The sequence below is a fragment of the Xiphophorus maculatus genome, chromosome 2, assembly GCF_002775205.1.
Source record: "Xiphophorus maculatus strain JP 163 A chromosome 2, X_maculatus-5.0-male, whole genome shotgun sequence".
NCBI classification, from domain to species: domain Eukaryota; kingdom Metazoa; phylum Chordata; class Actinopteri; order Cyprinodontiformes; family Poeciliidae; genus Xiphophorus; species Xiphophorus maculatus.
In genome coordinates, this window is record NC_036444.1 from 3,163,609 (window position 1) to 3,189,412 (window position 25,804).

A 25,804-nucleotide genomic window follows, 5' to 3' on the forward strand; every position below is an offset into this window, starting at 1 on the left:
CAGTAACTAGTAGATTTGGTTTGTTTTTTACGGATGATGTTTTTTTGTGTGTAAAGTGGTAGACTGGTGATAATTTGAGATTTTGTACAAATGGAAGGCCATGTTGGATCATCCAGCCAATCTATAGAAGAATGTCTGGAAAAATAAAACTCAAACCAGGTTCTAATCATTGCATCTCATTTCAAGTGCAGGAACCTTTCCATGGAGTCAGTGTTTACTAAGCAAAGATGGAAAAAATTATGAAGTTGAGAACTTCTCCCATTGAAATGTGTTTCTAATGAATGGCTCCTTGACACATCCCAATCAAACAGCCTCAAGTTTGAACACAGTGGAACTGCAGCTCCAACCTCCCCTCAGTTTATGTCTGGAGTGAAATCTGGAAGATACTTTTGACTGTTTGAATCTAGAATTTCCTTCTTTTGATAAGGATCAATATCACTGGACCATAGATGAGGGTCAAATGTAAACACGGAGATAAATTGAGAGCTTTGTGTTTTAGCTTAATACTGTTCACTGCAAATATCATATTACACTTTAAATAAAACAAAACTAACTTACAAGTAACTTTTCTGCAAGAAATATGAGCTTTGTTTTAACAGAATTGATATTCAAGTTAATAATTATTGAATATCAATCAAACGGATCCCCTGGCAGAATGTTTCACTTCTAACGAGACATTTTCCCACGTTATAAGTAAAAACTATTCCAGTGGAACTAGCACTTTACCAATATTCAATTATTATTTTTTTAAAATAAGCTCTTATATCTTACTTGTAAGTTAGATATTTGCTCTAGAAAATGAACCAAAAATACTTGGTAAGAATTTGCTTGATGTAGAGAATGACCCCAATTTTTCTTCATTTCTGCATCTTGGTTTAAGATTTCTTAACTAAGTGTTGCTGTACAGTATGTATCTTATGTATTATGTATTGCCCCGATTTGTTCTCCGTCTTCTGCAGCTTTTTATTTTATTTTTTTATAAAATAATAGAAAAAAATCACTGTAAAGAAATTCAACATAATACTCTGCTGAACAATTGCAATTTGTTTGTTTCAACTCTGCTTTGATCCAGGAGTCATGTGACTGTAACTGAGCAACATGTGAATATCTGAAAAAGCAGCAGTTTTTATTAAACAACTGAGGAGCCAGTCTGGCTGCTTGCAATGAAAATGGAAGCATGACATACTGTACGTATGCGCGCGTCTGTGTGTATGTGTGTGTTGGTGTGTGTGCATGTGACTGCAAGTGCCTTGCTATTACGGTGAGTCACTGAGATGACACAAACTGCATTCCTCTTGAGCTAAGCAACCCCTCCACTATCTCTGTCTGCATTTCTGTCTGCTCCCGGCTTCACCTTCTCCCGCACCTTCTCACCTCTATCACCCGAGCCGTGCCAAATCCCCCCAGCCATCACTTCAGTGTAAACATACAACCACAAGTATTTTTGTTACGGCAGCCGAGGGTCACACCATGGCCTCGCAAACACTATCCCACCACACCGAGTCAGGAAATATTTTTAAAAGTCTTCTCATGCTGACGGCCTCTGTTGATGACCAAACGATCAACTTTGTGAGTGTGTGTGTGTGTGTGGGCGTGGGTGGGGTGTGCTTGCGCGTGTCTGTGTGTGGGGGTATGTGTGTGTGTGTGTGTGTGTGTATGAGTGTGTCGGCCTGCAAGTCTGCCAGTTTATGTATCTGTTTGTCTGCCTGCTGCTGTATTTGTCTGTCTACCAGATACCTTGACTAAAATAACATCAGTGTGTAAAAACAGGAGTAAGCGACTCGTTTCAAAGCTGTTTTGGCTCCATCTAGTGGCAATAGAGGGTACTGCAAATTCTTTTATGCTTAGTTTGTATTCAGGAAACATCTGCAGTATATATACAGTACAGACCAAAAGTTTGGACACACAGTTGTGTCCAAACTTTTGGTCTGTACTGTATGAGCATAGACATATATATATGTAATTGCTAGAATTATAATTATGTCCTGACAGTATTCTATGAGATGGATAATCTGTGAAAAGATCGATCTCCTCCACTATTGCTGTCTGAAGAAATGCACCAAAAACAACCAATCAGAGTCCAGAGTAGAGTCTTAGCGCTGTCAATCAACTTATGAACACGCTGCTAAATGTGCTAAAGGAAGAGAAACAAATTACTTGTACAGGAAAGCTGTTTATCTGCTGTCATCGGTGGCTATGCTATCTAGCCTTAGCATTTGTTCAGGCTATATTAACTGCAGGGTCGCAGAGAGCAAGGGGGAACGGTTTCAGTAAACATAAAAAACTAATTATAAAAGTTACATACAAGAGCTTTAATGTCAAACAGTGAGATAAAAATGCTAATAAAATTGTTTTTTTATAAATTAGTCAATATGTGTACCATTTTTGAATGCTGTACTTAATTTACTGTCTTTTCTCTTTAATCCTTTTTTTTGGCCGTCATCCTCTTTTATTTCTTGCCCTCCTCCTCCTCTTTTCCTCCGTCATCCCTCCATCCCTGTCTCTCCCCAGTCCAGACGACAGCAGGACCCCAGCCCTGGCTCAAACATGGCCAACGCTGACATGGAACACAAGATGCGCTGAGGATGGAAGAAGGAAGAAAAAAATGGAAACTGAGGCAGTTTGTTTGTTTGTTGCTCGATTTCAACGCAGTCAGCATGAGACCGCGCTCATTGGCCAGTTGTTTTGCATTATTCCTCAAAATTGCTATATTTTTCAAACTTTTGAAGGCAGACAGAAACGGAGATATAAAATTAACAAAAACGATTTAAAAGAAACCAAAGACTTAAGCAGGAATGTTTGGATGAAGAAAGAAAAAGAACAGTTATTGAGATTTTGACTTAATTTGGAGAACTTAGGCAAAACGTTGATAATGAGAGAAAGAGGAAGAGGTGAGAACAAGAAGGAGCAGAGAAAAGGTAGAAGTCGTTGTGGCTCAGGGTCACGGTCAGGGCTTACGTTCACAGCATGAATCAAATGTGAGGTTTCAACAGTTCATGATGTTAAAATCTATATATATATATATATATATATATATATATATATATATATATATATATATATATATATATATATATATATATATATATATATAATTATATATATATATATATGCATTTTTGTCAGTGTTTCAACACCTCATGTTTGCTGATATGCTTGTGAAAAACTTCCATTTTATCAACTTAATTTCTTAAAACCTGCTGTTTTCTGAGACCAAAGTTCACTTTGCTGGAAGAAGGGAGGGAGGGATAAAAATAGGAGACTTAAAAAATTATAGAAAGGCAAACCAAGGACATATTTACCAGGCTGGAGGGTTAAGAAGTGTTTGCTTTGTGTAAATTTAGATTTGTTCAAAACATCACAGGTTCTGTAGACACAACCTGGAGGCTCTAAATATAGAAACGGCTACAAGGAGGAGATTTAAACGTCCTTCGTCTTCCGAGAGGTTTTGCACTATGTGATACAAACAGTCTTGATCTCCACATTTCTTGTCTTTTTATTGCATGAAATCAAATATGGGGCTTCCTTTGCTCTTTATTGCTTGTAGCCTCTTTATCCTGGGAGTGCTCTTTGTCTGCTCTTTGATCAGGAACAACTGGGTGACTCAAAGTCTGGTTGTCAAAAAGTTTTAACCCTTAAATAAAATCATTTTCTTCCTTTTTATTACTCTAATGTAAAAACAAAGCTGCAACATAATACTTACTTCCTTATGATTTTCAGAATCATTAAAAAGAACCTCAACACAAAATTAAAGCTTAACGGTTATTGTGGGGTTATGTGGAGTAGCTATTGGCAGTCAGAGGAATCGTAGGAAGGGATCTCAGTTGACTGTTGTTGGCTTGAAGTTTTTACTATAATTAATAACTTTCCTTCAGTTTCCTGAAGGAAATTAAGGATTCAGCTTAATTGTTTTCAGAAACTCACCTCTTTCAGCTGTGCGGCTGTTTCCATGCCACTTTGAGCAAAACCCAAACTCCTAAATATGGAAATAACAACCAAAATGATTTTCTGTTTTAAACCGCTTCCAACGTGCACACATTAGCAAGTCTGGTTGGAAAGTTTACTGTTGTGTTTTAAATAGGTCAACACCAGAGGTTGGTATTTATCACTGTCAGCACCTTTCTAATACCAATTAATCAATAATATTATGATCAGGACAAGGAGCTGATACTTTATTGGATTGAGTGAACTCTAGTGTTTACACAGAGTTTTATTTTCACAATCAGAAATTTAGTCTTTAGTTGCTATTAGTGACGTTTAGTTTGACTTCTGCATTACAAGTACAGAGTGCCATAAGTGCCACTTTTGTATATCTTAAAATTATTGATGTAAAATTGGAAACAAGCATTTGATACGTAGATATATGTGCAAATATTTTGGAGACAATAATGGAATAAATACTGGAATGATAATTAAATCTAAACTTTGAAGCAGTTAAAATATCATATAATGTTTGTTATGGTTCTGCAGTTCATCATGAAATATTTTCAACTGTCCATCAAAGAGACCCTCACCTCTGATTGGTTAACCTGCACAGCAAGTCGACTTCAGATCAAGTTTTTTAAAAAGAGCAATGTTTGTCCAGCTCACTGATAAGTAAAATAAATGTACAATGTACTGAAGAATGCAACCATCAAATTATTAATTAGTGAAATAATGATGCTATTTGTAAATAAAGCAAAAGAAATATATACTCTAGACATATTTGGATAACATAACGTAATAAGTTATGTTTCTGTTTGTAATTTTAATTTTTACAGTTTTGGTAATAAATTAAGGATTTACTTTAGTCCCCCAATAAATAAAATCTTCCAAGCTGCAGCTCAAATATTGTTTGCTCATATCAACTCATCACAACCCCTATTTAGAAAAATAACTGCCTTTCATCTTGAGACAGTTAAAAAGAAAGTTTAAAAGTTAAACTCATGAGACATAACCTAAAATGATCGTTGTGAGATCCATATTCACAGGTGAACTCAGTGAAGTCCAAACATTTAATCCTAAAATATTCTAACACAATGGATCAAAATCAAGAAAAGCATACAGCGTCCTGTAAAGTGATGATATCTGTAAATGAAAATCTGTTGAGTGATCATGAAGCTTGGTTTTTCTCGGCTCGCTTCACATTAATTACAGTTTGCTCCTACGGAGAACTGAACTGAACTTATGAACCGGTTCAGTTCTTACTGAACCAGAATGAGCATAAATAACTCATCAGAGATGCATTTAGTTCCCGGACTCCACGTCACCCAGATGCTCCTGGTCTTTGCAGGGCCGTAAAAGCCTGAATGCAGTTCGCTTTTCCCTGTCCGGTTACAGCACTCGTCTATTGAAGCCATGTGTTTTCCTGTATGTCGTCACCTTCCTTTTGTTGTGTGAAAGTCAGGATGTTTACTTTTTATATTTCTCTCGTCTCAGTAGGAGTTTTTAGTTCTTTTCTCAGCTTATACCTGAAACAACTGTAGAATATTTTGTTTAAATCAAAACAAAACAAAAAAAAGAAAAGCATCTCCAGAGAATTGGGAGGTTTTAGGACTTTTGTTGCTTTTTTTTATGTACTCTTTAATAATGATTTTTGTATTGTTCTATTTTTTTAAATAAATCCACTTGAATGTGGATTGAGTCAAGTCCTGTAATCAGAAAATGTTTTACACTTTGTGAAATGAACGGTTGTATTGCCGTTGGCTCCTTTAAGTTTGACTTATTTAGATAAATGCAGACTCATAATGGTTTTTGTACAGTTTAGAAATTAAACAAAACAAACATGATAAGCTGGAGTTTGGATTTTCAACCAATTTTCTTCAGGTTCTCTCTGCAAATGCAGCCATAAAATCAACTCAGGGGTCACAACAGAAACAACTTTATCTGACATAACAATACTTTACTCTAGCTTTTAAAATGGTAAAACTTATTGGCTCGATTGTGTTATTTCTTCTGGCAATCAGGTGATTTATTCTCCGCTGGTTCAGTAAGTAATTAGTCAAAAATGTTTTTAAAATCTTTGTTTTCTGCTTGAACCTGCAGGATGAGGAGTGGTTTTATGGTCGATTGTGGTGTTTTTAGCTTAAAGGAAGTAAAGGAGAGAATGTGGATGTTATTGTGTGAGTTAAAGGTATACAAGCAGAGTCCATTAATTAAACTGGAACATTGATTACAAACTCTCTAACGTCTCATGTTTAGAGAATAAATTATATTGTTGTACAAATAGAAATATAATGAGGAGGGAAAAGGTTCTTAAGAAGCAACCTTTTCTTGTGATGATTTGGTCTATTTAAAGGAAATTTATTTGATTTATACTTGGACAATGAGGAATTCTACAAAAATAAAATAGAATAAGAAAATTGTTCTAAATTCTCTGAATTGAAGCTTTGAGATTAAAACCTGGAAGAAAACTGAGAACTCTCCAAGGAAAAAAACAAATTTGCTTTTAAGTTTAAGAAAAATTAAAAACTCAATCTTTTCTCCACCACTTGCACCAAGTGAACTAGAATTTAAAAAAAACTAAAGCATCAAATCCATCCTTTCCTTTTCTTAATGCAGGCATTAAGTCAAACCATTAAAATATCATTTTCTTTTCTTTTCTACATTATCTGTTACTTTTTTTTTAACTTATTTATATGTTAGAACGACTTGGATGTTTTGTAGCTTGAGTAAACCTTCTTGCATTTCTTTTACTGTTTGTGTGCTCTGTGTTTTCATCTACTTTAATGTTGAACTTGTCCTCTCAGAGGAGTTTAACATATAATATGAGATATTCATTTCAAAATGTTGATTGTTTATCACAATAAATGTGTATCAATTCCCCTATTTGCCTTCGATGTTTGCTGTTTTCTTTTAGACAGCATTTTATGTCCTTCTTGGACTTAGTATTTTTTAAAGTAGTACCAATATATTTATTCTTTTATTTGTATGTACAAACCATAGAAAATTATTTTATGAATAATATACAGTATGTGTAAGTTATATAATTGCATTTATCTGGATTAAATATGTAGGCATATTTATCCATAAGTAATAAACACAAATTATTGAGAGAGTAATGAAACAATCATTTATCATTTTTAATTATGAAGTTTCAGATTTTCTTATTTATTTCATAATTAACTGACATAATATGCAAGTATTATACCTCTTCTTCATTCCTCATTTACAGCATTCCACCTAACTTATTTATGTAATATTTATTCAATAAAGATAGTATTTTATTGAAATGTTTAAATGAAATAAGTATCTAACTTATAGATATGGTTCCCTCTATATATCAAATTATAGTAAATGATTTTTACATTTTTTAATAAAAATGCACCCCAAGTTATTACATATATAAATATTAATATTAGTTTTTATTGATGTATTTATAAATTAGAATAGTGGACATTTTACCCCCCTACATTACCTACGAATATTAATATGTTTATGTTATATGGAAGTAAATATGTGCCATCAGGATTTGAATTTTAAAAATGCCTCTGGCACGTATTTACTTCCACATTTTCCTGCCTATGCAAAAAAAAAAAAAAGCACACTTAGCGGCTGTTTAGAAACGTGTGAGTGACGTCATCACGCCAGCCTAGGACGTTGTCCGAGCACAGGAAGTAGAGCTATCAGCTGATCCCGCTGGCTGTTGTTGATGTCTGAAGTTGCTGTTGTCGCTGCGTCTCTCTCTCGTCGGCCCCTCGACATTAACGGACTCGGTGACAAGCTGAGGAACGGACACGGCAGCGGCCATTTACCGGGCAAAGGGACGCGTCACGTCACGTCGCGTGGAGGTCTGAACGTGCGTCCCCGGCGGGCAGCAGCGGCGCTAGCTCCTGAGCTGAAGGGAGAAAAACAGCAGCGACAGCCCACGGCGTCTCTTTGTTCCAATCCCAAGCAGGATAATAACTTTCTCTCGCTTCACTCAAGTATTTCTGTTTGCATATCCGTTATTTATATTTATAGTTATAATTAATAACCAGGACACCGTCAGGGGCAGCTAATTGGTTTGCTAACGTTAGCTTGCAGTGCAGATTTAAGACATTTTTAGATTTTTTTCCCCCTTTCGTAATCGCCCGACATTCACAGATACGAAACATAACGGCTGTATTGGAAAGGGAATAACCATCAGAGTTGATATGTGTTTATTTTTCACTGTGCCATCTGTTGTCCCGCTCCTGAACAAGTTGAACTGATCTCTGCTCTGCAGCGTGTCAGGTTGTCTTTATTGATTTTTAGAGTTCATAAACAAACTGTTGGTTGACTGACAGCTTCGTCTTGTGTGTTTTACGTTTGCTGGCAGGTTGCGTCATTTGTTTATCCGCAAGCTGTCGGTCCGTGCTGGATATTTTTGCTATTTTTATGTTTTAAACAGTTTTTTTCGTAGGTAGAAAAATCTTAAACACTTTCATACCTCTTCTTTGGAGCTGATTTACAACCCAGGACAAATATCATGAGATAAGGAACAACCCGCTTTGATGCTCATGAATTTGGCAGCTTTGAACTAAGAAAGTTCATCGTTATGATTTAAAATAGGACGCTGAACGCGCATTGGGAAGTCGCTGTGATCAGGGAGAGCCAGCAGAAACAGAGACAGGGTCCCACAGAGTCTTGAGGTGAGGTGAGCTGCCCCCACACTACTTGCCAATGCTGGATCTGGAGGTGGTACCTGAGAGATCACTAGGAAATGAGCAATGGGAATTCGCCTTAGGTAAGTGTCAAACAGTAGAACCAGTTAGGATGAAGTTATGTTACAATGTCACTGTATCAGCAAATTAGGATATTACTAGCTTTATTTCCATAATTTAACTCAAAAGACAAATTAATATAGTCTTATTACACACAGAGGGATTCATCTTATTTCTGTGAATTTGTGATAATTGCCTGAAAAATTAGAAAGTTGGATTTAGTCGCCTTCCTAAAATAATGGTGATGTCATTTTTGCCCCAAAAATGACATCTGCAGAAAAAAGAAAACCACCAACTGCTAATTGTAAAAAGATGATTTAGCCACACAAAAATAATTATTTTTGGCAAAAACTGACTTAAGCTGTTATTTTAGGAAGGTGACAACAAGTGTAGAAGGTTTTTAATAGAAAAATGTTATTCTATAAAATAATAATATTGTTATTCTAGTATTTAATTTCCTATGGTTTTCAACTTCTGACAATCAAATTTAAAATGTTAAAGATTCTTGATTATGACTCTTGGTTGAGCATGCAAAAAGTTTTGCTACGTTAGTTAAAATAACAAGCAAAATCATTATCAGTAGACATTGTATTGGCCAATATATTGCTCTTATTACAACATTTATAGACCCCACAGTTATTTGTGACCCCAAATGGGGTTCTGATCCCAACTTTAGGAAATGCTGGTCTAGTAGAAAATCTTATGTCCAGAATGTGGGTAAGCCAATATGTTAAAGACAATCTCTATTCATGGAATGCTGTATGAAAAAAAATTCTGTTTAAAAAAAAAAAACATACAAATGCGACAAGGATAAGTGGAGCCTTGAGAGCTGTTAGTATTCAGTAGTTTGGTGGCGATTCACCACATTTAATAACTTTTTTTTTATTATTTGGCTAATGTTTTGTATTTAAAAAAAAAAAACTGGATTGGGAGTTTAAATCTATAAGCTGTAATAACCAAAACCTGTAATAAAACTTGACACATCAGTCTGTGTGTAAGGAGCCTATATAATATACAAGTTTTGATTTTTGAATTGAATTATTTAAAGAAATGAACTTTTCAGTTATGTTAATTTCCCTAATTATACCTGTCTGTCTCTATACAGCTCTGTATAAATTGCTCTTGTCTAGTAAAGTACCTTGAGATTACATTTACTTTGAATTAAATGACCTGAATTGGCAGCAGTCGGATGACTCCACTTTCAGGACTTTGTAACAGTATTCCTCTCTTACGTGTACATGTCTTTATTTTTACAGGGATGCCATTTTCCCAGGCCATCTCTATCCTCCAGAAACACTGCCGTGTAATCAAAAATGTCCAGGTGCTATACAGCGAACAGGTGAGCCAGCTGCAGCTCTGCTCATAGGGCCTCTGTTGGTTGTGTAACCTTAAAAAAATGTTAATCAGCTTGCAAAAGAATTTGGCAGCTCTAGAAGTCTTGCAGACTTTCTGCATTTTCAAAAGATTTATTTTGAAACTCAATCTTTGGTAAGACTGTAAGCCACACCTACCTTACCGTTAAAAAACACATTGTCCAGCATTCAGTTTACTGATATTAAAGGTGGTTTTCATCACTTTTTATTTCTTTTTTTTTTCTTTCCCATTTGTTTCTCCGAAGAGTTTTTGCGGCGCTAGTGGCTCGTATTTTTTGCGACAGTAGGCAGACAGGAAAGAGGGCGAGGAGAGGGGGGAAGACATGTGGTAAAGGTCGCCGGGACCGGGAGTCGAACCCGCGACGTCCGCGTCGAGGACTAAGGCCTCCAAACGTGGGGCCACACGCCCCTTTCATCAATTTTTTTAATCTAAGTTTACTGACATTCTTTCTCATTCTTTTTGTTTATGCACACATTTTCATTCCTGTCCTTCCAATTTTAGTTAGTCTGACCTATGAATCATTTCAGTTAAGTTGAAGCTTCTTGCGTGACTCTATGCCAAAAAATGACACATCCTGGCTTATTGTGCTGTTCATTTACAAACATGTAGAATGCAGGAAAACTATAAATTGTTAGGCCTAAGAAACTCATAAATTATGCCTTAGGAAACCTTGTTTTACTTTGTTCTGCATTTAATGCACCTTTGGTACAGTGAACATCAGTTTCTACTTTCTGTCATTCAATTAAATGTGTCAAATCTGCACAGATCATATTGGTAAACATTGCAATAATCATGTAACAAATAATTAAATGTGTTTCTGTCTAGGGTTTACAGTGAACAAAGAACCCAGATAATAACTAGTTTATCAAGTTTCAACTGAACAAAATTAGCATAATGCTTAAAGTTAGATTGCTTGTCTGTTTGCAGTTTTGTTGTGTGACTTGTATTTATGTTGTTTATCACTTTCCATTTTTTACTCTCTGTAACTAAAATCAGTGAAAAAACCAAACATCTTGTGCATTTCAATCAATTGGATGAGAGAAGCAACTAACAAAAACAGTTTATTACCAAAAATGTTGCTTTTGTGAACCGAGTTAATGCAAAGGAAGAGACCCTGGGGTTTAAAAAGCAAGAAAAATGTAAAAAAAAAAAAAAAAAAAAGTGGAGTTTTGTTTGTTTGTTTGTATTAAAGAAACTATGACCGAGATTTCCCATTATCCCTCCAGACACCGCTCAGCCACGACCTCATACTGAACCTGACTCAGGATGGGATTAAACTGCTGTTTGACGCCACAAATCAGAGACTCAAGGTGAGAATGGCTCATTTAGCACAGATATCAAACTCCCATTGTAGCGCTGACCTTTGTCACTTACCGCCTCTTTATTACTGGCTGGATTTATGTTTTTACATATTAGGTGATTGAAGTGTACGACCTGAGCAAAGTCAAGTTGAAGTACTGGTGAGTACAAGGATTTTTACAAGCATAATAATGTTAGACTTCTGCTTCATCCTACGTTCATAAGTAAGTCACTCTTGTTGGTTGGTAATAAGTCTGAGCTATAAGATCCAAAAGGCCACTTTCACAGCTCAGTCATCGCTCCCTCTGAGACCCACAGCTGCTCAGTCATGTCACAGTAATTTAATCTGTTTATGTTAATGTATCTGTTAGATTAGGCCTCTGTTATTGTCTCTTCCTGCTGAACCACTTCCAGTTGCTCTCAGTCGTTCTTTCTCTAATGCAGCTCTTTGTTGTATGAACGCTAACTGACGCAACATGCTGTGTTTGTGTGTGCTGTATTTTAGTGGAGTCCATTTCAACTCTCAGGCCATCACCCCCACAATAGAGCAAATAGACCAGTCATTTGGAGCGACTCACCCTGGAGGTACTTAATAACAAAGATTTTATTCACAATTAAACAACTTTTAATGTAGTTTAATGAACATTGTCTCCTTTTGTGCAGTTTATAATGCTGCAGAGCAATTGTTCCATCTCAACTTTCGAGGACTTTCCTTCTCCTTTCAACTGGATTCGTGGAATGAAGCTCCAAAATACGAGGTAAGAATGGACCGGTTCCCTTCAGCCTGTTAAAGAAGACTTAAGGACCAGAACCTGGTGACTTAAGGTCCATTCACCAGACTGGTTTAAACTGATTTAGTCCAACTCTGATGCATTTCAAACACAGAATTTTACCAAGTGTTTTTGGTCGAGTAGTGCAGATATCTTAGTACACTTTTCAGGAAGTTATAGGAGTTTGTTTTAAATAAATAATTCCTTAAAATTGATTAAAAAGTACTAGTTCCACTGGCAGAATTTTGTCACTTACAGCAAGACCTTTTTTGCATATTACAAGTGAAATACTCTGCCAGTGGAACCAGTGTTTTTTCATCAACTTTAAGAAATTATTTACTTAAAACAGGCTCCTATTTATTGCTACTTGTAAGTTATTTTAGTCTTTTTTAAGTGTACTGAGATATTTGCACTAGAAACTACACAAAAATACTTGGTAAGATTTTGTTTTTGCAATGTACGGACCAAAGAGGCAAACTCTGATACGCATAGAAACCTATGTCTCGGTTTGGTTGAAATGCACTCTGTGCTGTTTGAATGCATATGTGAACACTAAGCAGACTGGAAACCGCTCCAAAACCAGGGAGTGGACTACAGTTCAGAGCATTCTGGGTAAATGGTATTTACCAAAGACAAAAGAGAAATACTACATCTGCTAAAATTTGACACCACTTCATTTTTGTTTACATTTTGTGAAGAAGGAATTTGTGTTCCGTGTCCTCTTCAGAGGCTTTCGTGTTGTTTCCTTTAGTGGTTTTTGGTGCAGCGCCCCCACAGGCGAGGAGGACAGGAACAGGTTACTCAAAAAAAGTAAAAAAAAGAGAAAAGGGTGTGACACAGTGCAGTGTGAAAGAGAACTAAATAACTTCTATTTTACTGTCAGTCCTGCACTTTATATTTTATATTTAGATTTATATTCATATTTTATACTGTATTTTATTTTATTCTGGAGTATCCTCACAACATTGGAAGCTCAAAACACTGTCCTGAGCCGTATGCAACGAAATTTCGTTCTGTATACACCCTGTGCATGCAAAATGACAATAAAGTCAGTCTAAGTCTAAGAACAGCAGCAACTGAAAATGTAACAATGTTGCAATTTTGGTCCCCAATGGAACAGAATCTTCCAAACTGTTAGGCGTGAAAACACCATGAAAGAAAGACTATTAATAGATATACTCTGAGCTCAACTGCTGTTTGTTTGTCAGGCTTTTTTCATACAAGTCAACATTAGTTCAAATGTGGCATCTTATGGCTAAGAATCATGATCCAAACATGTCCCAACTAGGGCTGCAAGATTATTTTAGTATTCAATTATTCTGATGATTAATCAATAAATCAGATTTTTTTAAATTTACGCATTCTGCAGATTGCAGAATGAGGCTAGAGGGCTGCGTTTATCTCCGTTTACCCTCTGCTACAGGTTAACTTGGGCTACATTTGACCACTTAAGTCATTTTTATACATTACAAATACATTAAAAGATGCAAGTAAACAAATTAACAAGAAAATAAAAATTTTATTGCCTAAAGTGCAGCAATGTAGCATTCCTTTAGTGTACTCTTATTTTTCTAGCCTAAATGCAATATATACATATTTTTTGTACAGTTTTGGCTTAATTAGTTTGCTGAGTGTTTTATTCGTTCAGCAAATGACCGTTTTGAAGTCTGAATATTTCATTTAAAACAAATCTATTCTATCTGTGATCGATTAATCATGATGAATTCAATTAATTGTTTTAGCCCTAGTCCCAACTCATTGATGTCAGTCCCCATTACACCTCTGGTATGTTATATAAAATGGACATTTCATGTCAGAATAACTCCTGAATGGACAAATAAAATGTATTATTTGCTACATCACTATGAATTCAATCTTTCATACCTCGTAAACATTTAACATTATGCGCCAGCTCACCAGCTGTGTTGTTATTTCATCCTTCCTGCAGATTCCACATGGAGCCATGGTCAAGAGGATGCACATCTACACTGGCAACAACCTCCAAGAAACAAAGTACATAATGACCACAACACTTCCATGTGGCCCAGTGACCTTCCTGCTAGAGGACATTAATGCGTTTATGTTAAATCTAATCAGGAGAAAATAGGGAGCAACAGAAAAGGTTTTCAAACCAGTTCAGACTGGAATGTTTCCTGTGTTTCCTCAGAGCTCCTGTGATGCCGTTGGCTTGTTTTATGGGCAACATCTTTGCAGAGGGTGTCGATGTCCTGAGGGATGGGGCGGGTCCTCTGGGGCTCAAGCTCCGCCTTCTCACAGCAGGTAACACACCTGAAAGACTGAAAATGACTGACTGTCATCAATCTGCTGCTTTTTGAAGCATCCAAGTGCAAAAACTCTTCCAGCAATATTATTTGGAATATTCCATTAGTTAAAACTGACCCTATTAATATATTTGGTTAGATGGATTAGCAGACATCAGGAATTCAGTGTTATAGTTTATAAAAGTTTATAGAATTGATTTTATAAAATATAAAATCAGGTTCTGGTAAAGTTCAATGAAACTCTGATTATAAACAGTAGCAGAACCTGCTTGATTCATTTCATTTACCTGTGCAGTTTTGGATCGGAGTTCAGTGAATATTTTGTTTATTAAATATTCTAATAGACATATTATCTAATGATACTGATACTAACTTGCTTGTATGACTGTCTGCCGTTCCTGCTGCAGGTTCTGGACTCGGTGTGATGGCTGATGCTAAGGTCCGGTATGTGGAGAGGAGCATCTTCTTTGGAGACTCCTGTCAGGACGTTCTGGGCACTTTGGGCTCGCCGCATAAAGTCTTCTACAAATCTGAGGATAAGGTCAGAGCTGTTTCTCCTTTTGAGAGTCTTGGGAATCTGTGTTGCATTCACATTGCTTAAGTAAAATGAAACTTGAAATAAAAATGTTCACCTTTTCCTGTGTGTTTTAGATGAAGATCCATTCTCCGTCTCCTCATAAGCAGGTTCCCTCTAAATGTAACGACTACTTCTTCAACTACTTCACCCTCGGAGTGGTACGTGGGCCCAGCCTTATAAAATGTTGGGAGCATGGCACCAAACATTTAGTGGTTTTGATATTGTAATTCTGGGAACTTAGACATGTAAATTGCACTACTTATTTTATTCCGTAGATTATTTTGACAATTATTCACGTTAACAAATTAACACATTCTGCAGATTTTTTTTTAACTTATGTCATGCAATATTAAAAATACAATTATTGTTCTTTCAATAATCAATTAATCTGTTTAATTGTTTTAGCCTTGAAATGAATCATTAACAACGCATTTTAATACGCTACCATCCCAGCTGGTGTCTTTTAGACAACATGAGCCTGTGTTGCCCCTCTCTGTCATTTTCGGAGTTAAACAGATGTTTATCCAGTGACCTTTGCGGGTCACTGCCTGAATTCCCCGGAGCGGTTTGGGCAGCCTGCCCTGGGAAAGTAAACAAGCTGAACTCATCTGGCGCTACTGCAGAGATGAGCTAAAAACAGCAGCACGGCCCTGTGTGAGGCTGCAGGGCTGCGTTTATCTCCGTTTACCCAGGTTGGCTGGGGCTACAGCTGATCGATGGGTTGTGTTGTGTTTCAGGACATCCTGTTTGACTCGACGACCCACCTGGTTAAGAAGTTCGTCCTCCATACGAACTTCCCTGGGCATTACAACTTTAATATGTAAATATTTCCTGCTGTCAGATCCACCTTTTGTTATCACCTCTTCTAGATCTCAACTTTAATCATATTAGTCCTTTTGTTGCGGAGTTTGATGTGACTGACTATTTCTGCTGTCCCAGATACCATCGATGTGACTTTAAGATTCCGCTAGTCATCAAAAAAGGTGAGCTGTCACTTGATTGGTCAGAGTTTTAATCTCTGTATTTGTGCTTTGCTGGGATCTTTCTTCAACCTGTTGTTGTTTTCTGTCTCTTCAGAAGGAGCAGACTCTCAGACGGAGGACTGCATCCTAACCACCTACAGCAAGGTCAGTTATGAGAAGAAATATTAAAACGGCTTCTATCAAAGTTTGGATATTTTGATTTTAAGCTTTGTATCCTGTTTTTTGTTTTTTTTTTTAACTACACATTTAGTTGAATAAGTACTTTTAAGAAGTCAATGGAAAGCTTGTCTTAAGTCAGTAATTCCTTAATTGTGATTACGGGTTATTTTATCTATAACAAGACAACTAGTACTTTTCCATCAATATTATAGGAATTATTGACCTAAAACAAAAGTTATTGTAAGTTGGTTTTGTCTGTGTACTAACATATTTGCTCTAGAAACTAGACCAAAAATACTTTATAAGGTTTTGTGTTTTTGCAGTGTAGTGTCATTACGTTCTTAGAGTACCCAGTAGCATCTTTAATATATAGTCCAGTCAGTCTTGGACAGATATGACAACCTTCTCTAAAAATGCCTGAAATGCTTGCACCGTAATTTAAAAGAAATATGCATAAAACTATTAGATCTATTTTAATTTGAACAGACAAACAGTAATTATTGTTGCTAAAATAATCTGGTTTCTACAGTAATAATATTGCCTGTAATTTTCATTTAATGCTTTTTCATAGAAACTTAGAATAACCATTTTATTTATGGTTTTGGTTGTGTTTTATTTTAAAAATGTATAATATCTTCCAGTTCCAGTGTTGTTCTTTACAAAATCAGTTTGTTTGTGTTTGAGAGGGTGAACTTGCATTACGTTGTCAATATCACTATATTACTTAAAAACAGCCTCAAAACAACAATATTGTCATTTATTGCTCTAATAAAAGGGGCAACTTATCATCCTACAAAGTGTGTTATTGTGACAGGCAGAACCGTGACTGTAAATCCAAACAGACACATTTTGATTCTTTGTTACAAGCAAGGAAAAGTGTAGTAGCTTTATGTCTTAATCAAACATCTGATATGAGTTCAATTTTATCACCATTATCTTTTAATAACCTTTCAAAACTAAAGTGATTCGGTTTTGTGCAAAGTAGTTTATTTTCAAAGCACCTGACTCTGAAATTATTGTGTCTGCTGTGTCCGTTAAGTACCTTTTAAGTCTGGTACAACGACTGCTTGCTGAAATTTTTTCTGTTTGTTTATTATCAGCAGCTGTATTTATGCATTTGTTTCTAAAAATCTGTTTTGATGAGGCGTCTTTGTGTTTCTGCGTCAGTGGGATCAGATTCAGGAGCTTCTGGGTCATCCGATGGAAAAACCCGTCGTCCTTCACAGGTAAACACTCCGATGGTCATGATTTCACAGAACAGAGTCGGTATGGATGACATGAAGGTTTTAAACGGATCGAATGTCAACTGATGGTGCTCCTTCGGTATTATTCTGTGATATTTTACACAAGAGGAAATTCTCATCTTTATTTATTTCTGACAGGTCTTCATCAGCCAACAACACAAACCCGTTCGGTTCCACTTTCTGCTTCGGACTTCAGAGGATGATTTTTGAGGTCAGAACTTTCACAACAAACATTTTAGTCTGGAAACAACTTGGATCAAGCTGCAAAGATAAAGAAGCTCAGCTCGCATCCTGTTTTTTAAAAGCTATACATTTAACTAGGAGTGCACCGATTTCCTTCATTTTGGGAGACTGGTGATCAGTCGATACTTACATGTGAAGTTGCTTTTATGTACCTCAACAAAAGTTTAAAATCAGTCACTGTCTTCTTCTGCTCTGCTGTTGGAGAGGTTTGACTGACAGACCAGCCCACCAGGTCATGTCTGCATGTTTCCAGTTAACAATAGTCATCCCATTCTTTCCAACACACCGACTTTCTTGCTATATTTAGTGACATTTCAGAAAAGTCGGAATCAGCAGGTCAGGCCATCAGCCAGAAAACTGCAATCATTTGCATTTAACACTTCAACAACAAAATCTGTTGTGTTAGAGAAAATGTCTGACATTCTTCAGAGGGAATAAACTAGCCTGTGTTGTCAACAGGTGGCGCTACACTTGCCTTTACAGATCCTAACAGGTGAATCCTGAGGAGTGTGAGCAGCAGATTCACTGAATGTTTGAGATGTTTTTCTGCTTCAACAAGTTTGGTTTATAGGTGACTTATACTTCCTTGAACAGGTTAGGATAGATTTATATATACAAAACATGTTCATTACATTTTTAAGACAAAATCATTGTTACACATTGAGATTAATCTGGTCAGTTCTGGCTGTTTTCAGCTGTTTTCAGAATGAGATGTTTTAGGGCCTCTTGTCCCTTTAAATCCAAATAAACAGGAGCTTCTTAAAGAGACATAGTTGACAAGGCATTCAATTAGAAAGTTACATTTCTCTTAAGTCATATTTGATATATACAGAATTTTCCAACAGCTGACGTTAACACGGTTACTTGATGATGCTGTAAAATGGCACTATGTGCCTGGAAAAGCATTGAACTGTCATTTAAGGTCATAATTCTGATTCTGTCAATTTGTGTCAGAATCCAAATATAAAACCAAACATTCAGATTGTAAATATATGAAATAATGATATAACTGTTTCTTCCTTATTATAGGATTTGTAGACCTGCAGTTTATCCACACTCTGATCTAGGCCAAATTTCCTTCATGGTACATAAGCAATTTAATCAATTCTGATTCTGAGTTTAAAGTCAGAGTTTTATTTATTTTATTTATTTTTTGGTGGCCCTAATTCTCTTCTGTGCCTTCTAGATGTATTCCAGATTTGTGTCTATTTTGTTTCCAGACAGTCTGTCGTAATGGTGATTATTTTTTAGGGAGGAGCAAAAAGCCCAAAATCGACCTTTCGGTTCTGAACCTGCATCCTGACTCTCTAACACGACCCTGTTTTCTTCTGCAGGTGATGCAGAACAACCACATAGCATCAGTCACCCTCTATGGAGCTCCCAGGACCACCAGTCAAGCCCGACCCGAGTCCAGCGCTAGTTCCCACTGAACCAGAACCACGCCCCATTCTGGCCGACTCAAACAACAGTTCTTTTGCTGACTGAATTGGAACCGAAACCAGATTTTTTTTTCTTTTTTTTTTTTACCTGAGCAGGCCTAACAGAATCACTACAACCTGGCTCAGGTGCTTCAGATTGAACAAGTCGACATTGAAACCAGACCTGCTGCCTCCTGTTTGGTACCAGCATCCGGTGTTCTGTTGGTACCAAACACGCCCCGTCCTGCAGGGATGCTGCGAGAGCAGCTCGCATGCTTCGAAAAGAAAGCTGTAAAATCTGCATCCTGTGAACCTCAGAGACCGTTCTGCTGCCTGTACAGTAAGAGAAGCTTCATGCCATCGTGAGGTGACGCATTCGGGTTCATCAACACTGCAGGAAAACTTAAAACTAATAAAACTACATCCGCCAACCACACTGCCATCTCGATCAGTCCTGCCCGTCTTCTTGCTTCAAGACCGCTCCAAACTGGGTCCAGTCAAACCCTTCCAGTCCTGCACCATGAGCCCAAACACACTTCAAGCTAAGCGTCCATTTCTGTTTTAAATCACAAGACCCAGCCTGACCCGATCCAAACATCTCCATCTTCCCTCACCAAACACTTCCTGAGTCCATTTGCAGCCGTTTCCCGTCACCAATCAGAGCGATCATCTCATTTCTACAGACTCCACTTCCCATCATTTCAACCCCGACTGTCACGCGTTTCTGATGAACGGCGGCCGGTTCAGATGGCTAAAGCTCAACCTGCATGACTCTGAACAAGAAGCGATCTCCAAAGAGCACAACAGGAAGTGCCCTCGCTTTGTTTGGTTGATTAAAGCTACAGCATATCACTTTTATTAAAAACTTTTTTTATATATACATATTTGTTAAAATTATCATTAGGTTGTGACAGTACAATATAAGGCAGATAATCTGTGAAAAACTTGAACTTCTCTGCCTTCCGTCACCTGAACACACAGCTCCATGAGAAACAACCAATCAGAGCCAGGAAGAGGGTCTTACCGCTGCCAATCAGCCTCACATCCTCTGCTTGTTCTCTGCTAGCCTGCCACAAATGCTTTAGGTAGTGATCATAGCCACAGATAATGGCAGATAAATGGATTTCCTTGAATGGTAAGTTGTTAACGCGTGTACACAACGTTGATTAACAGCGCTAAGACCCTCCTCCTGACTCTGACTGGTTGTATTTTTAGATGGCAATAGTAGCATTGGGAGGAGTTGGAGGAACTTGATCTTTTCACAGATTATCTGTCTCATATTAAACTGCTACAACATGGTGACAGTTTTAATTATTATGTTTAAAAACCAACATACTTTTGTAAAAGTTAAATACTGCAGCTTTACCAACCTTCTGCATGTTCTGTCTGAGCGTCCAAAGCCCATTTCTCCCTCACCATGGCAACCATTTCCATTATGTAATAATAATAATTTATTGTGATTCCTTTTTTTTGTTTTTAACATTTGCACTAATAGACACATTTTACTTGATTGTGCCCCATCCTTTGAGATGGATATGTATTGAAGAGTAGGAGGGATGTGTGTGTGGGTGTGTGTGTTGGTGCAGATGAGCGGCGGCGCGTCCGCCATCGCGTTCTGTACGACAACGTTTCGTCTTTCTTCAGTGCTTTCTTCCGTTCTGCTTCTGATCCATCTGCTGTTATCTCTGTTTAGTTGCCAAATGCTAAAGCCAAAGACCTTTTAGGAAGTCTTCATTTGATCGGTGTGTTTTCTTGTCTTGCAGAGTCTCAAATATTCCTAACTCCATCTTAATTTGAAGACGTGGTACAGCTTTTAATCCGTGTTTCAGTAATAATCCAACATGATCAGCCGACTCAGCTCATCCGTTCTGGATAAGTCGCTTCGTGTTTACCGTCAGCTCGTATCGTGGTCGACGTCCTCAGTGAACTGTGACGTAGAGAACAGCCGTCATTTCTGTGGTTGTAAACCCGACTTTTGTTTTGGAAATGGTGAACAGCATCAGTCATTTCTTTCTCCCAGCGTGTAAATTTACCTTGTTTTTAATTACAAACTAATTAATAAACTGTGCATTCATTTTAATAGACAAATTCTCTCATTGTTCCTTGATGCAAATGTTTTTTTGTTTTGCCGCCTTCACAAAATATTCGGTGTAAGTACTGTGCCTTTAAAAGAATAATCTACTACCCTTGGATTTTTCCACATTTTGTCAAAGTTCAAGCACAAACTTTACTGTTCCTGTACACAAACTGCTATTCTTTGTTTAAACGACGTCTGTGAATATAAGTTTTAAAATTTTGCCACAGATCTATTAGATTTAGACCTGAACTTTGACTGGTCCGTTCTAACACGTGAATATGCTTTGATCCAAAGCAAGGATCTGAAAAACAGCTGCGTTTCCATTACAAATGTGCACAAAACTTTGATAGTCCGCTAATGGAAAACTCTATTATGCAATTTCGATGTTTCCATTAAATAAGAAACTCAATTAAAGTCACACGTGATTAAGTTTGTACAGGCTATAAGTAATTAAAGAAAGATGAAGCCTCATCATCCTCCTACCACTTCCTGTCGTCCTCTTCGTCTTTTCCGCCTGTAGTAACATCCGGTCGTTGATCAGGTGACTCGTGTGCCGTTTCTATGACAAACACTAATTTCGATGGAGCCAAAAAAACACCTCATCGTATCACAAAAACTTTGTAATTGACGCGTTTCCATTAAGCAAATTTATTTTCATAATTCTAATTAATATAAACGTCGTACTGCACACCTGAATCAAACAGCTAAATTAGCTTCACAGCATCCAATCAAATTCTACAAAGTCTGCAAATTAGCTGATCATTTGCTTCAGGTGCGTTGAAGGCGAGGCCAATCTGAAATGTGCCGGATTTTGACTCTCAAACTGTAGATTATAGATTATCTTATATATATTTTTTAGTTAGTGTTTAGTAAACTCCTTACTAAACAAGTATTTTATTGCTCTTGATTTTATTTAAGGAATTTACTGGAAAGGGAGAATATTTAAAATGCATTTTATTTGGAAAAATGTAGATAATCATGCATCTATTTTTCCCACTTATTTTATCACATCATATTCAGCCAAATAAAATGATAGAAGTTTGATTTTTGTACCGAGACAAAATGTGGAACAGATCAAGTGGTATTTGTTAGACGCTGTAGGCAGAGCCATTACACAAACAAAACGTTTTCTAGAATTGTTTTTATTTGTGATTTTTTCCTTGAAGGATCCCAAACTAGCTTGTTTCTGTTTTTCACACTTTTATAATCTGAGAGCCATTAAATGCATGTTTTTCTTTTCAGGCAGCAGTGAATTTCCAAATAGGCTGTTTAAAGTAGCAAGAAATGTTTTCAGTGCAGAGAAACTCATTTTAGTGTTTAGATTTAGATTATTTCTAACCAATAAATGCTTTTTAGTGCTTCTCAAAAGAAAAGTTGTTGTGGAGTCCATGCGAAGCTGTATAAACGCTGTAAATAGCTCTTCATGGCATTCTTTGTTACGACTTGGTTTCTTCTCTTCTATGTTGTGAAGAAAGTTAATCAGAAAAGAGTTTCTGCTCTCGGCTGATTCAGTCAGCCGGTCAGTGTTGGTATTTCTAGTGGACGATGGAGGGCTGCCAGTAAACGGAAGTCTCTGTGAAGCACATAAACTCTTCATTTACACGTCATTCTCTGCTGGACAAAGTTTGATATTTGTCTGATTTCACTGCATGGTGCAGCCCCCATCTGGATGACGGGGTGAGCCTGGATGTTCAGGTTCTCACTTTCTTCAACTTTGACAAACCTTTTGGGTTTTGAAGACCCACTTCCAACATATCTCTTTGGGGTTCTGTTAGGTTCCCCAATATTTAAAGTTGAGCTGATCTCTGCTTTGGTATGTTTTCTGGTGAAAACTGTCCTACAAGTCAAATATTTTCCCAAAACTCGCTTTGGTGGAAGAAAATGTATTTAAAAAAAAAAGTCTAAGAAAACAAATGAAACATTGTGCCTCATCTCCCTCTGAGCCTGTTTTTATCTCTTTTTTTTCCTCTGTAAAAATGATTTTCTGTGGGACATACAGTGAGAATGCATTTTAATTGCATTGGTGAATGTGTGTGTGTTTGTCATTGAGTATTAGCATCAACCTGTGGCATGGGCTGATTTTTGTTCCAGTTATTTTTCTCATTTTTGCAAAGAATCCCAGGTTGGGTTTTTCAGTATTTTTCTGCTTTTATTTCAGATATGCATTTTTTTGTTTGTCTTGCTTTTTTGACACCTAGAATATTATCACCTTAGTTTTATAAAACTATAAAAAGGCCGAAAATCAGCCTCCATGTCTAAAAATCTAGTTGTGGTCTTCCTGTCACTGTGGAAATTGAAAAAATTAGTAATCTAAAAAAAAAAATTAAATACAGGGACCATTACTTATTTGGTTATTCATAAACAATAAGTACTCAGAAATAATTGTAAACAAAAGAAACCAAGTGTTTTCTGTTTGAGGAAAAAGTTAGGACACCCTACCCGTTAATATCTAGTGTTTACCCCCTTTAGCTGAAATACATTCAGTGATGCTGCTGCAGTAAAACAACTGCAAACCATCACCCCTCACCTCCACACTGCAAAAACACAAAATATTACCAGCTAATTTTAGTCTAGCTTCTAGTGCTAATATCTTAGCACACTAGAATTACGATGAAACTAACTTAAAAGTAACTTTTAAGATATAAGAGTTTGCTTTAAGTGAATAATTTATTAATATTGATGAAAAAGTTCTAGTTTCAATGGCAGATTATTTCACTTACAACATGGAAAAAATGTCTTGTAAGTAAAATAATTTGCCAGTGGAACTACTAGTTTTTCATCAATATTCATACATTATTGACATAAAACAAACTGCCGTATCTTGCAGAACAAAAATACTTGTTCATTAGTTTTCTTATCTCGAGCGCACAGGAAACTAGATCAAAACTAATTGGTAAGATCTTATATTTTTGCCCTAATTTGTTTCTTATCAGGAACTGCATTTTCATTACATTTAACAAATAAATATTAAATGTAATAAAAACTTTATTACATTTAATAAATGTAATAAATGTTTGTTTTTTTTATTTCTCGTTTTTATTTAGTTGCATTAAATGATACTAAATATCCATATTTCCAAATATGTTCACCACAGACTTTAATAGGGTGTTGTAGTTTTTATATATGGTGTCCATGTTGTTTTTGTTTAACTTTTTTGGGGAAATCTTTCCAAGTGCAACATTCAGATTGAGAAAAGAAATGTATGAGCCCAGTATTTGTTTGCTTGGTGCTGGAGATGCTCGCTTCTGTGGGATCGTGTTTGTGGGAGCAATTTTTGTGTTGCATGTAATACCCTAGTTTAGCCACTAGGTGTAACTTTTGTTTTCTGTATAAAAGGTAGAACCTGTTCATCAGCTAGCAGGTGTTCAGTCCAAAGATCAAAGCTTTTTGACTGAACTTGAATAAACTAAACCTGCGCTTAAAACTGCTGGTGCTCAATGTGAGAGTTTAACTTTCATCCTATTTATTTTATGTGGATTTGGGGCAACAGAAAATAAATATGACGGCGTGTTTGAGCTAATGTAGACGGGGTAAAAAGAAGGGTAAATTTACACCGTAAACTCAAAATTTTTAGATTAATTCCAGAAATTTTCCATAAAAAAGCGAGGATATTTCTGAGCTCCAGAAGTCAAAAGTATGTGAGGAAAAAAACAATTTTGGGGGGAAAAATCATGTATAAAAGCTGAGAATTAAAAAAAAAATCTTGGAAATTTCTGAGTTTCAAAAGTCAAAAATATTAAACTTTTTAAAAATTTTCTGAGTTTAGATATTCAGAAATGTTTTGGATTTTTTTGGACAAAAATACTTTATTTTATTTGTGTTTTCTATCTAATGAAGACATTTTGTCTTAAGACAAAATTTTAAAAAAAAATAGCTACTGTGGCGGCACAAACACTGAGCTTTTATTTCTTCAAACATGTGTACCACAAGAATAATTGACTCAATCAAATTCTGCTGAGGGTTTAACTGCATTATGGCAATGTTGCTGTCAAAATGTTACATCGTTTTTCATTTTTCTTCAACATGTCATTTGGCATGTTGAAGAAACTCAGTTAAGAACTCTCATATTCAATCTGTTGTTCATTTTGTTCAAATCAGTACTGCAAATTATTGCGCATAAAAAGATTAGATTATTTATACTTATAGGTGACACATAAAAAGTAAAAGACCTTCTCATTCATTTGACAAATAGTTTTTTTCATTGTTTTGAACAGTTTTCTCCGATTCCAGCCAACATGTCTGCCTGGAACCATTTATGGTCGTATATTTCCTGTTTTATATTACATTGTATCATTAAAAATGTTTTATTGTTCTTTCATCCAATCCCCTCACTAATGGTCTCTCTAAACACAATAAAAGGTTCTACGTTCTATACAATAAAAAGTCCAAACAGATTATGACACTTTGTAGCTCAACCAGATTCATCCACGAAATGCAAAAATTACTCCTACAGCATTAAATTAGATTGATGGGTAGTTTAATCTCACCCAAACTCAGGTGGATATGTGATTTATAAAATAAAAAAAACACAAATGAAGACCCTAAGCTGTGTGTGATTCTGTTTTTTTTTTGTTTTGTTTTTTAATAAATTTAACTGTTTGTTGTTTGTAATCCAAGGCTTCAGTTGAATAATCTGATGTTAACGTTTTTAATCAGTTCGACTCTGATGTTGCTCTCACATTTTTCTGGATGACTTTTATGTTTTAAATCCCATT

General features: G+C 36.3%; 2 protein-coding genes across 5 annotated transcripts in view; both read left to right on the forward strand.

The window, feature by feature from the left end:
* The window catches only part of cbfb (core-binding factor beta subunit), a 40,835-nt gene extending 37,809 nt beyond the window's left edge, over positions 1 to 3,026 (forward strand). For 2 of the 4 annotated variants that reach the window (XM_023348255.1, XM_023348268.1), the window contains one exon: positions 2,517 to 3,026. In XM_023348255.1, coding sequence (XP_023204023.1) covers positions 2,517 to 2,561 — 45 coding nt within the window. In that variant the 3' untranslated portion in view covers positions 2,562 to 3,026. Of the gene's footprint in view, positions 1 to 2,511 lie in introns of all 4 variants that reach the window. The other 2 variants (XM_023348249.1, XM_023348263.1) reach the window with 2 other exon arrangements.
* A 4,547-nt stretch (positions 3,027 to 7,573) lies between these two features.
* On the forward strand, positions 7,574 to 22,363 carry c2h16orf70 (chromosome 2 C16orf70 homolog). The gene is made up of 16 exons (XM_005795880.2): positions 7,574 to 8,686; positions 9,920 to 10,002; positions 11,264 to 11,347; positions 11,454 to 11,497; positions 11,842 to 11,921; positions 12,000 to 12,094; positions 14,055 to 14,119; positions 14,274 to 14,386; positions 14,796 to 14,929; positions 15,040 to 15,123; positions 15,703 to 15,785; positions 15,905 to 15,948; positions 16,043 to 16,092; positions 17,275 to 17,333; positions 17,490 to 17,562; positions 18,929 to 22,363. The coding sequence occupies exons 1-16, from the start codon at positions 8,623 to 8,625 to the stop codon at positions 19,022 to 19,024; spliced, it is 1,251 nt and encodes a 416-aa protein (XP_005795937.1). The 5' UTR covers positions 7,574 to 8,622; the 3' UTR covers positions 19,025 to 22,363.
* Positions 22,364 to 25,804: the final 3,441 nt, after the last annotated feature.

Excerpts from the sequence above, each read along its gene's own strand:
- c2h16orf70 (XM_005795880.2), top strand. The coding sequence starts at position 8,623 with ATGCTGGATCTGGAGGTGGTACCTGAGAGATCACTAGGAAATGAGCAA. Across the intron at positions 11,498-11,841 it reads AAAGTCAAGTTGAAGTACTG|TGGAGTCCATTTCAACTCTC; the intron begins GTGAGTACAAGG and ends GCTGTATTTTAG. Across the intron at positions 16,093-17,274 it reads TCCTAACCACCTACAGCAAG|TGGGATCAGATTCAGGAGCT; the intron begins GTCAGTTATGAG and ends TTTCTGCGTCAG.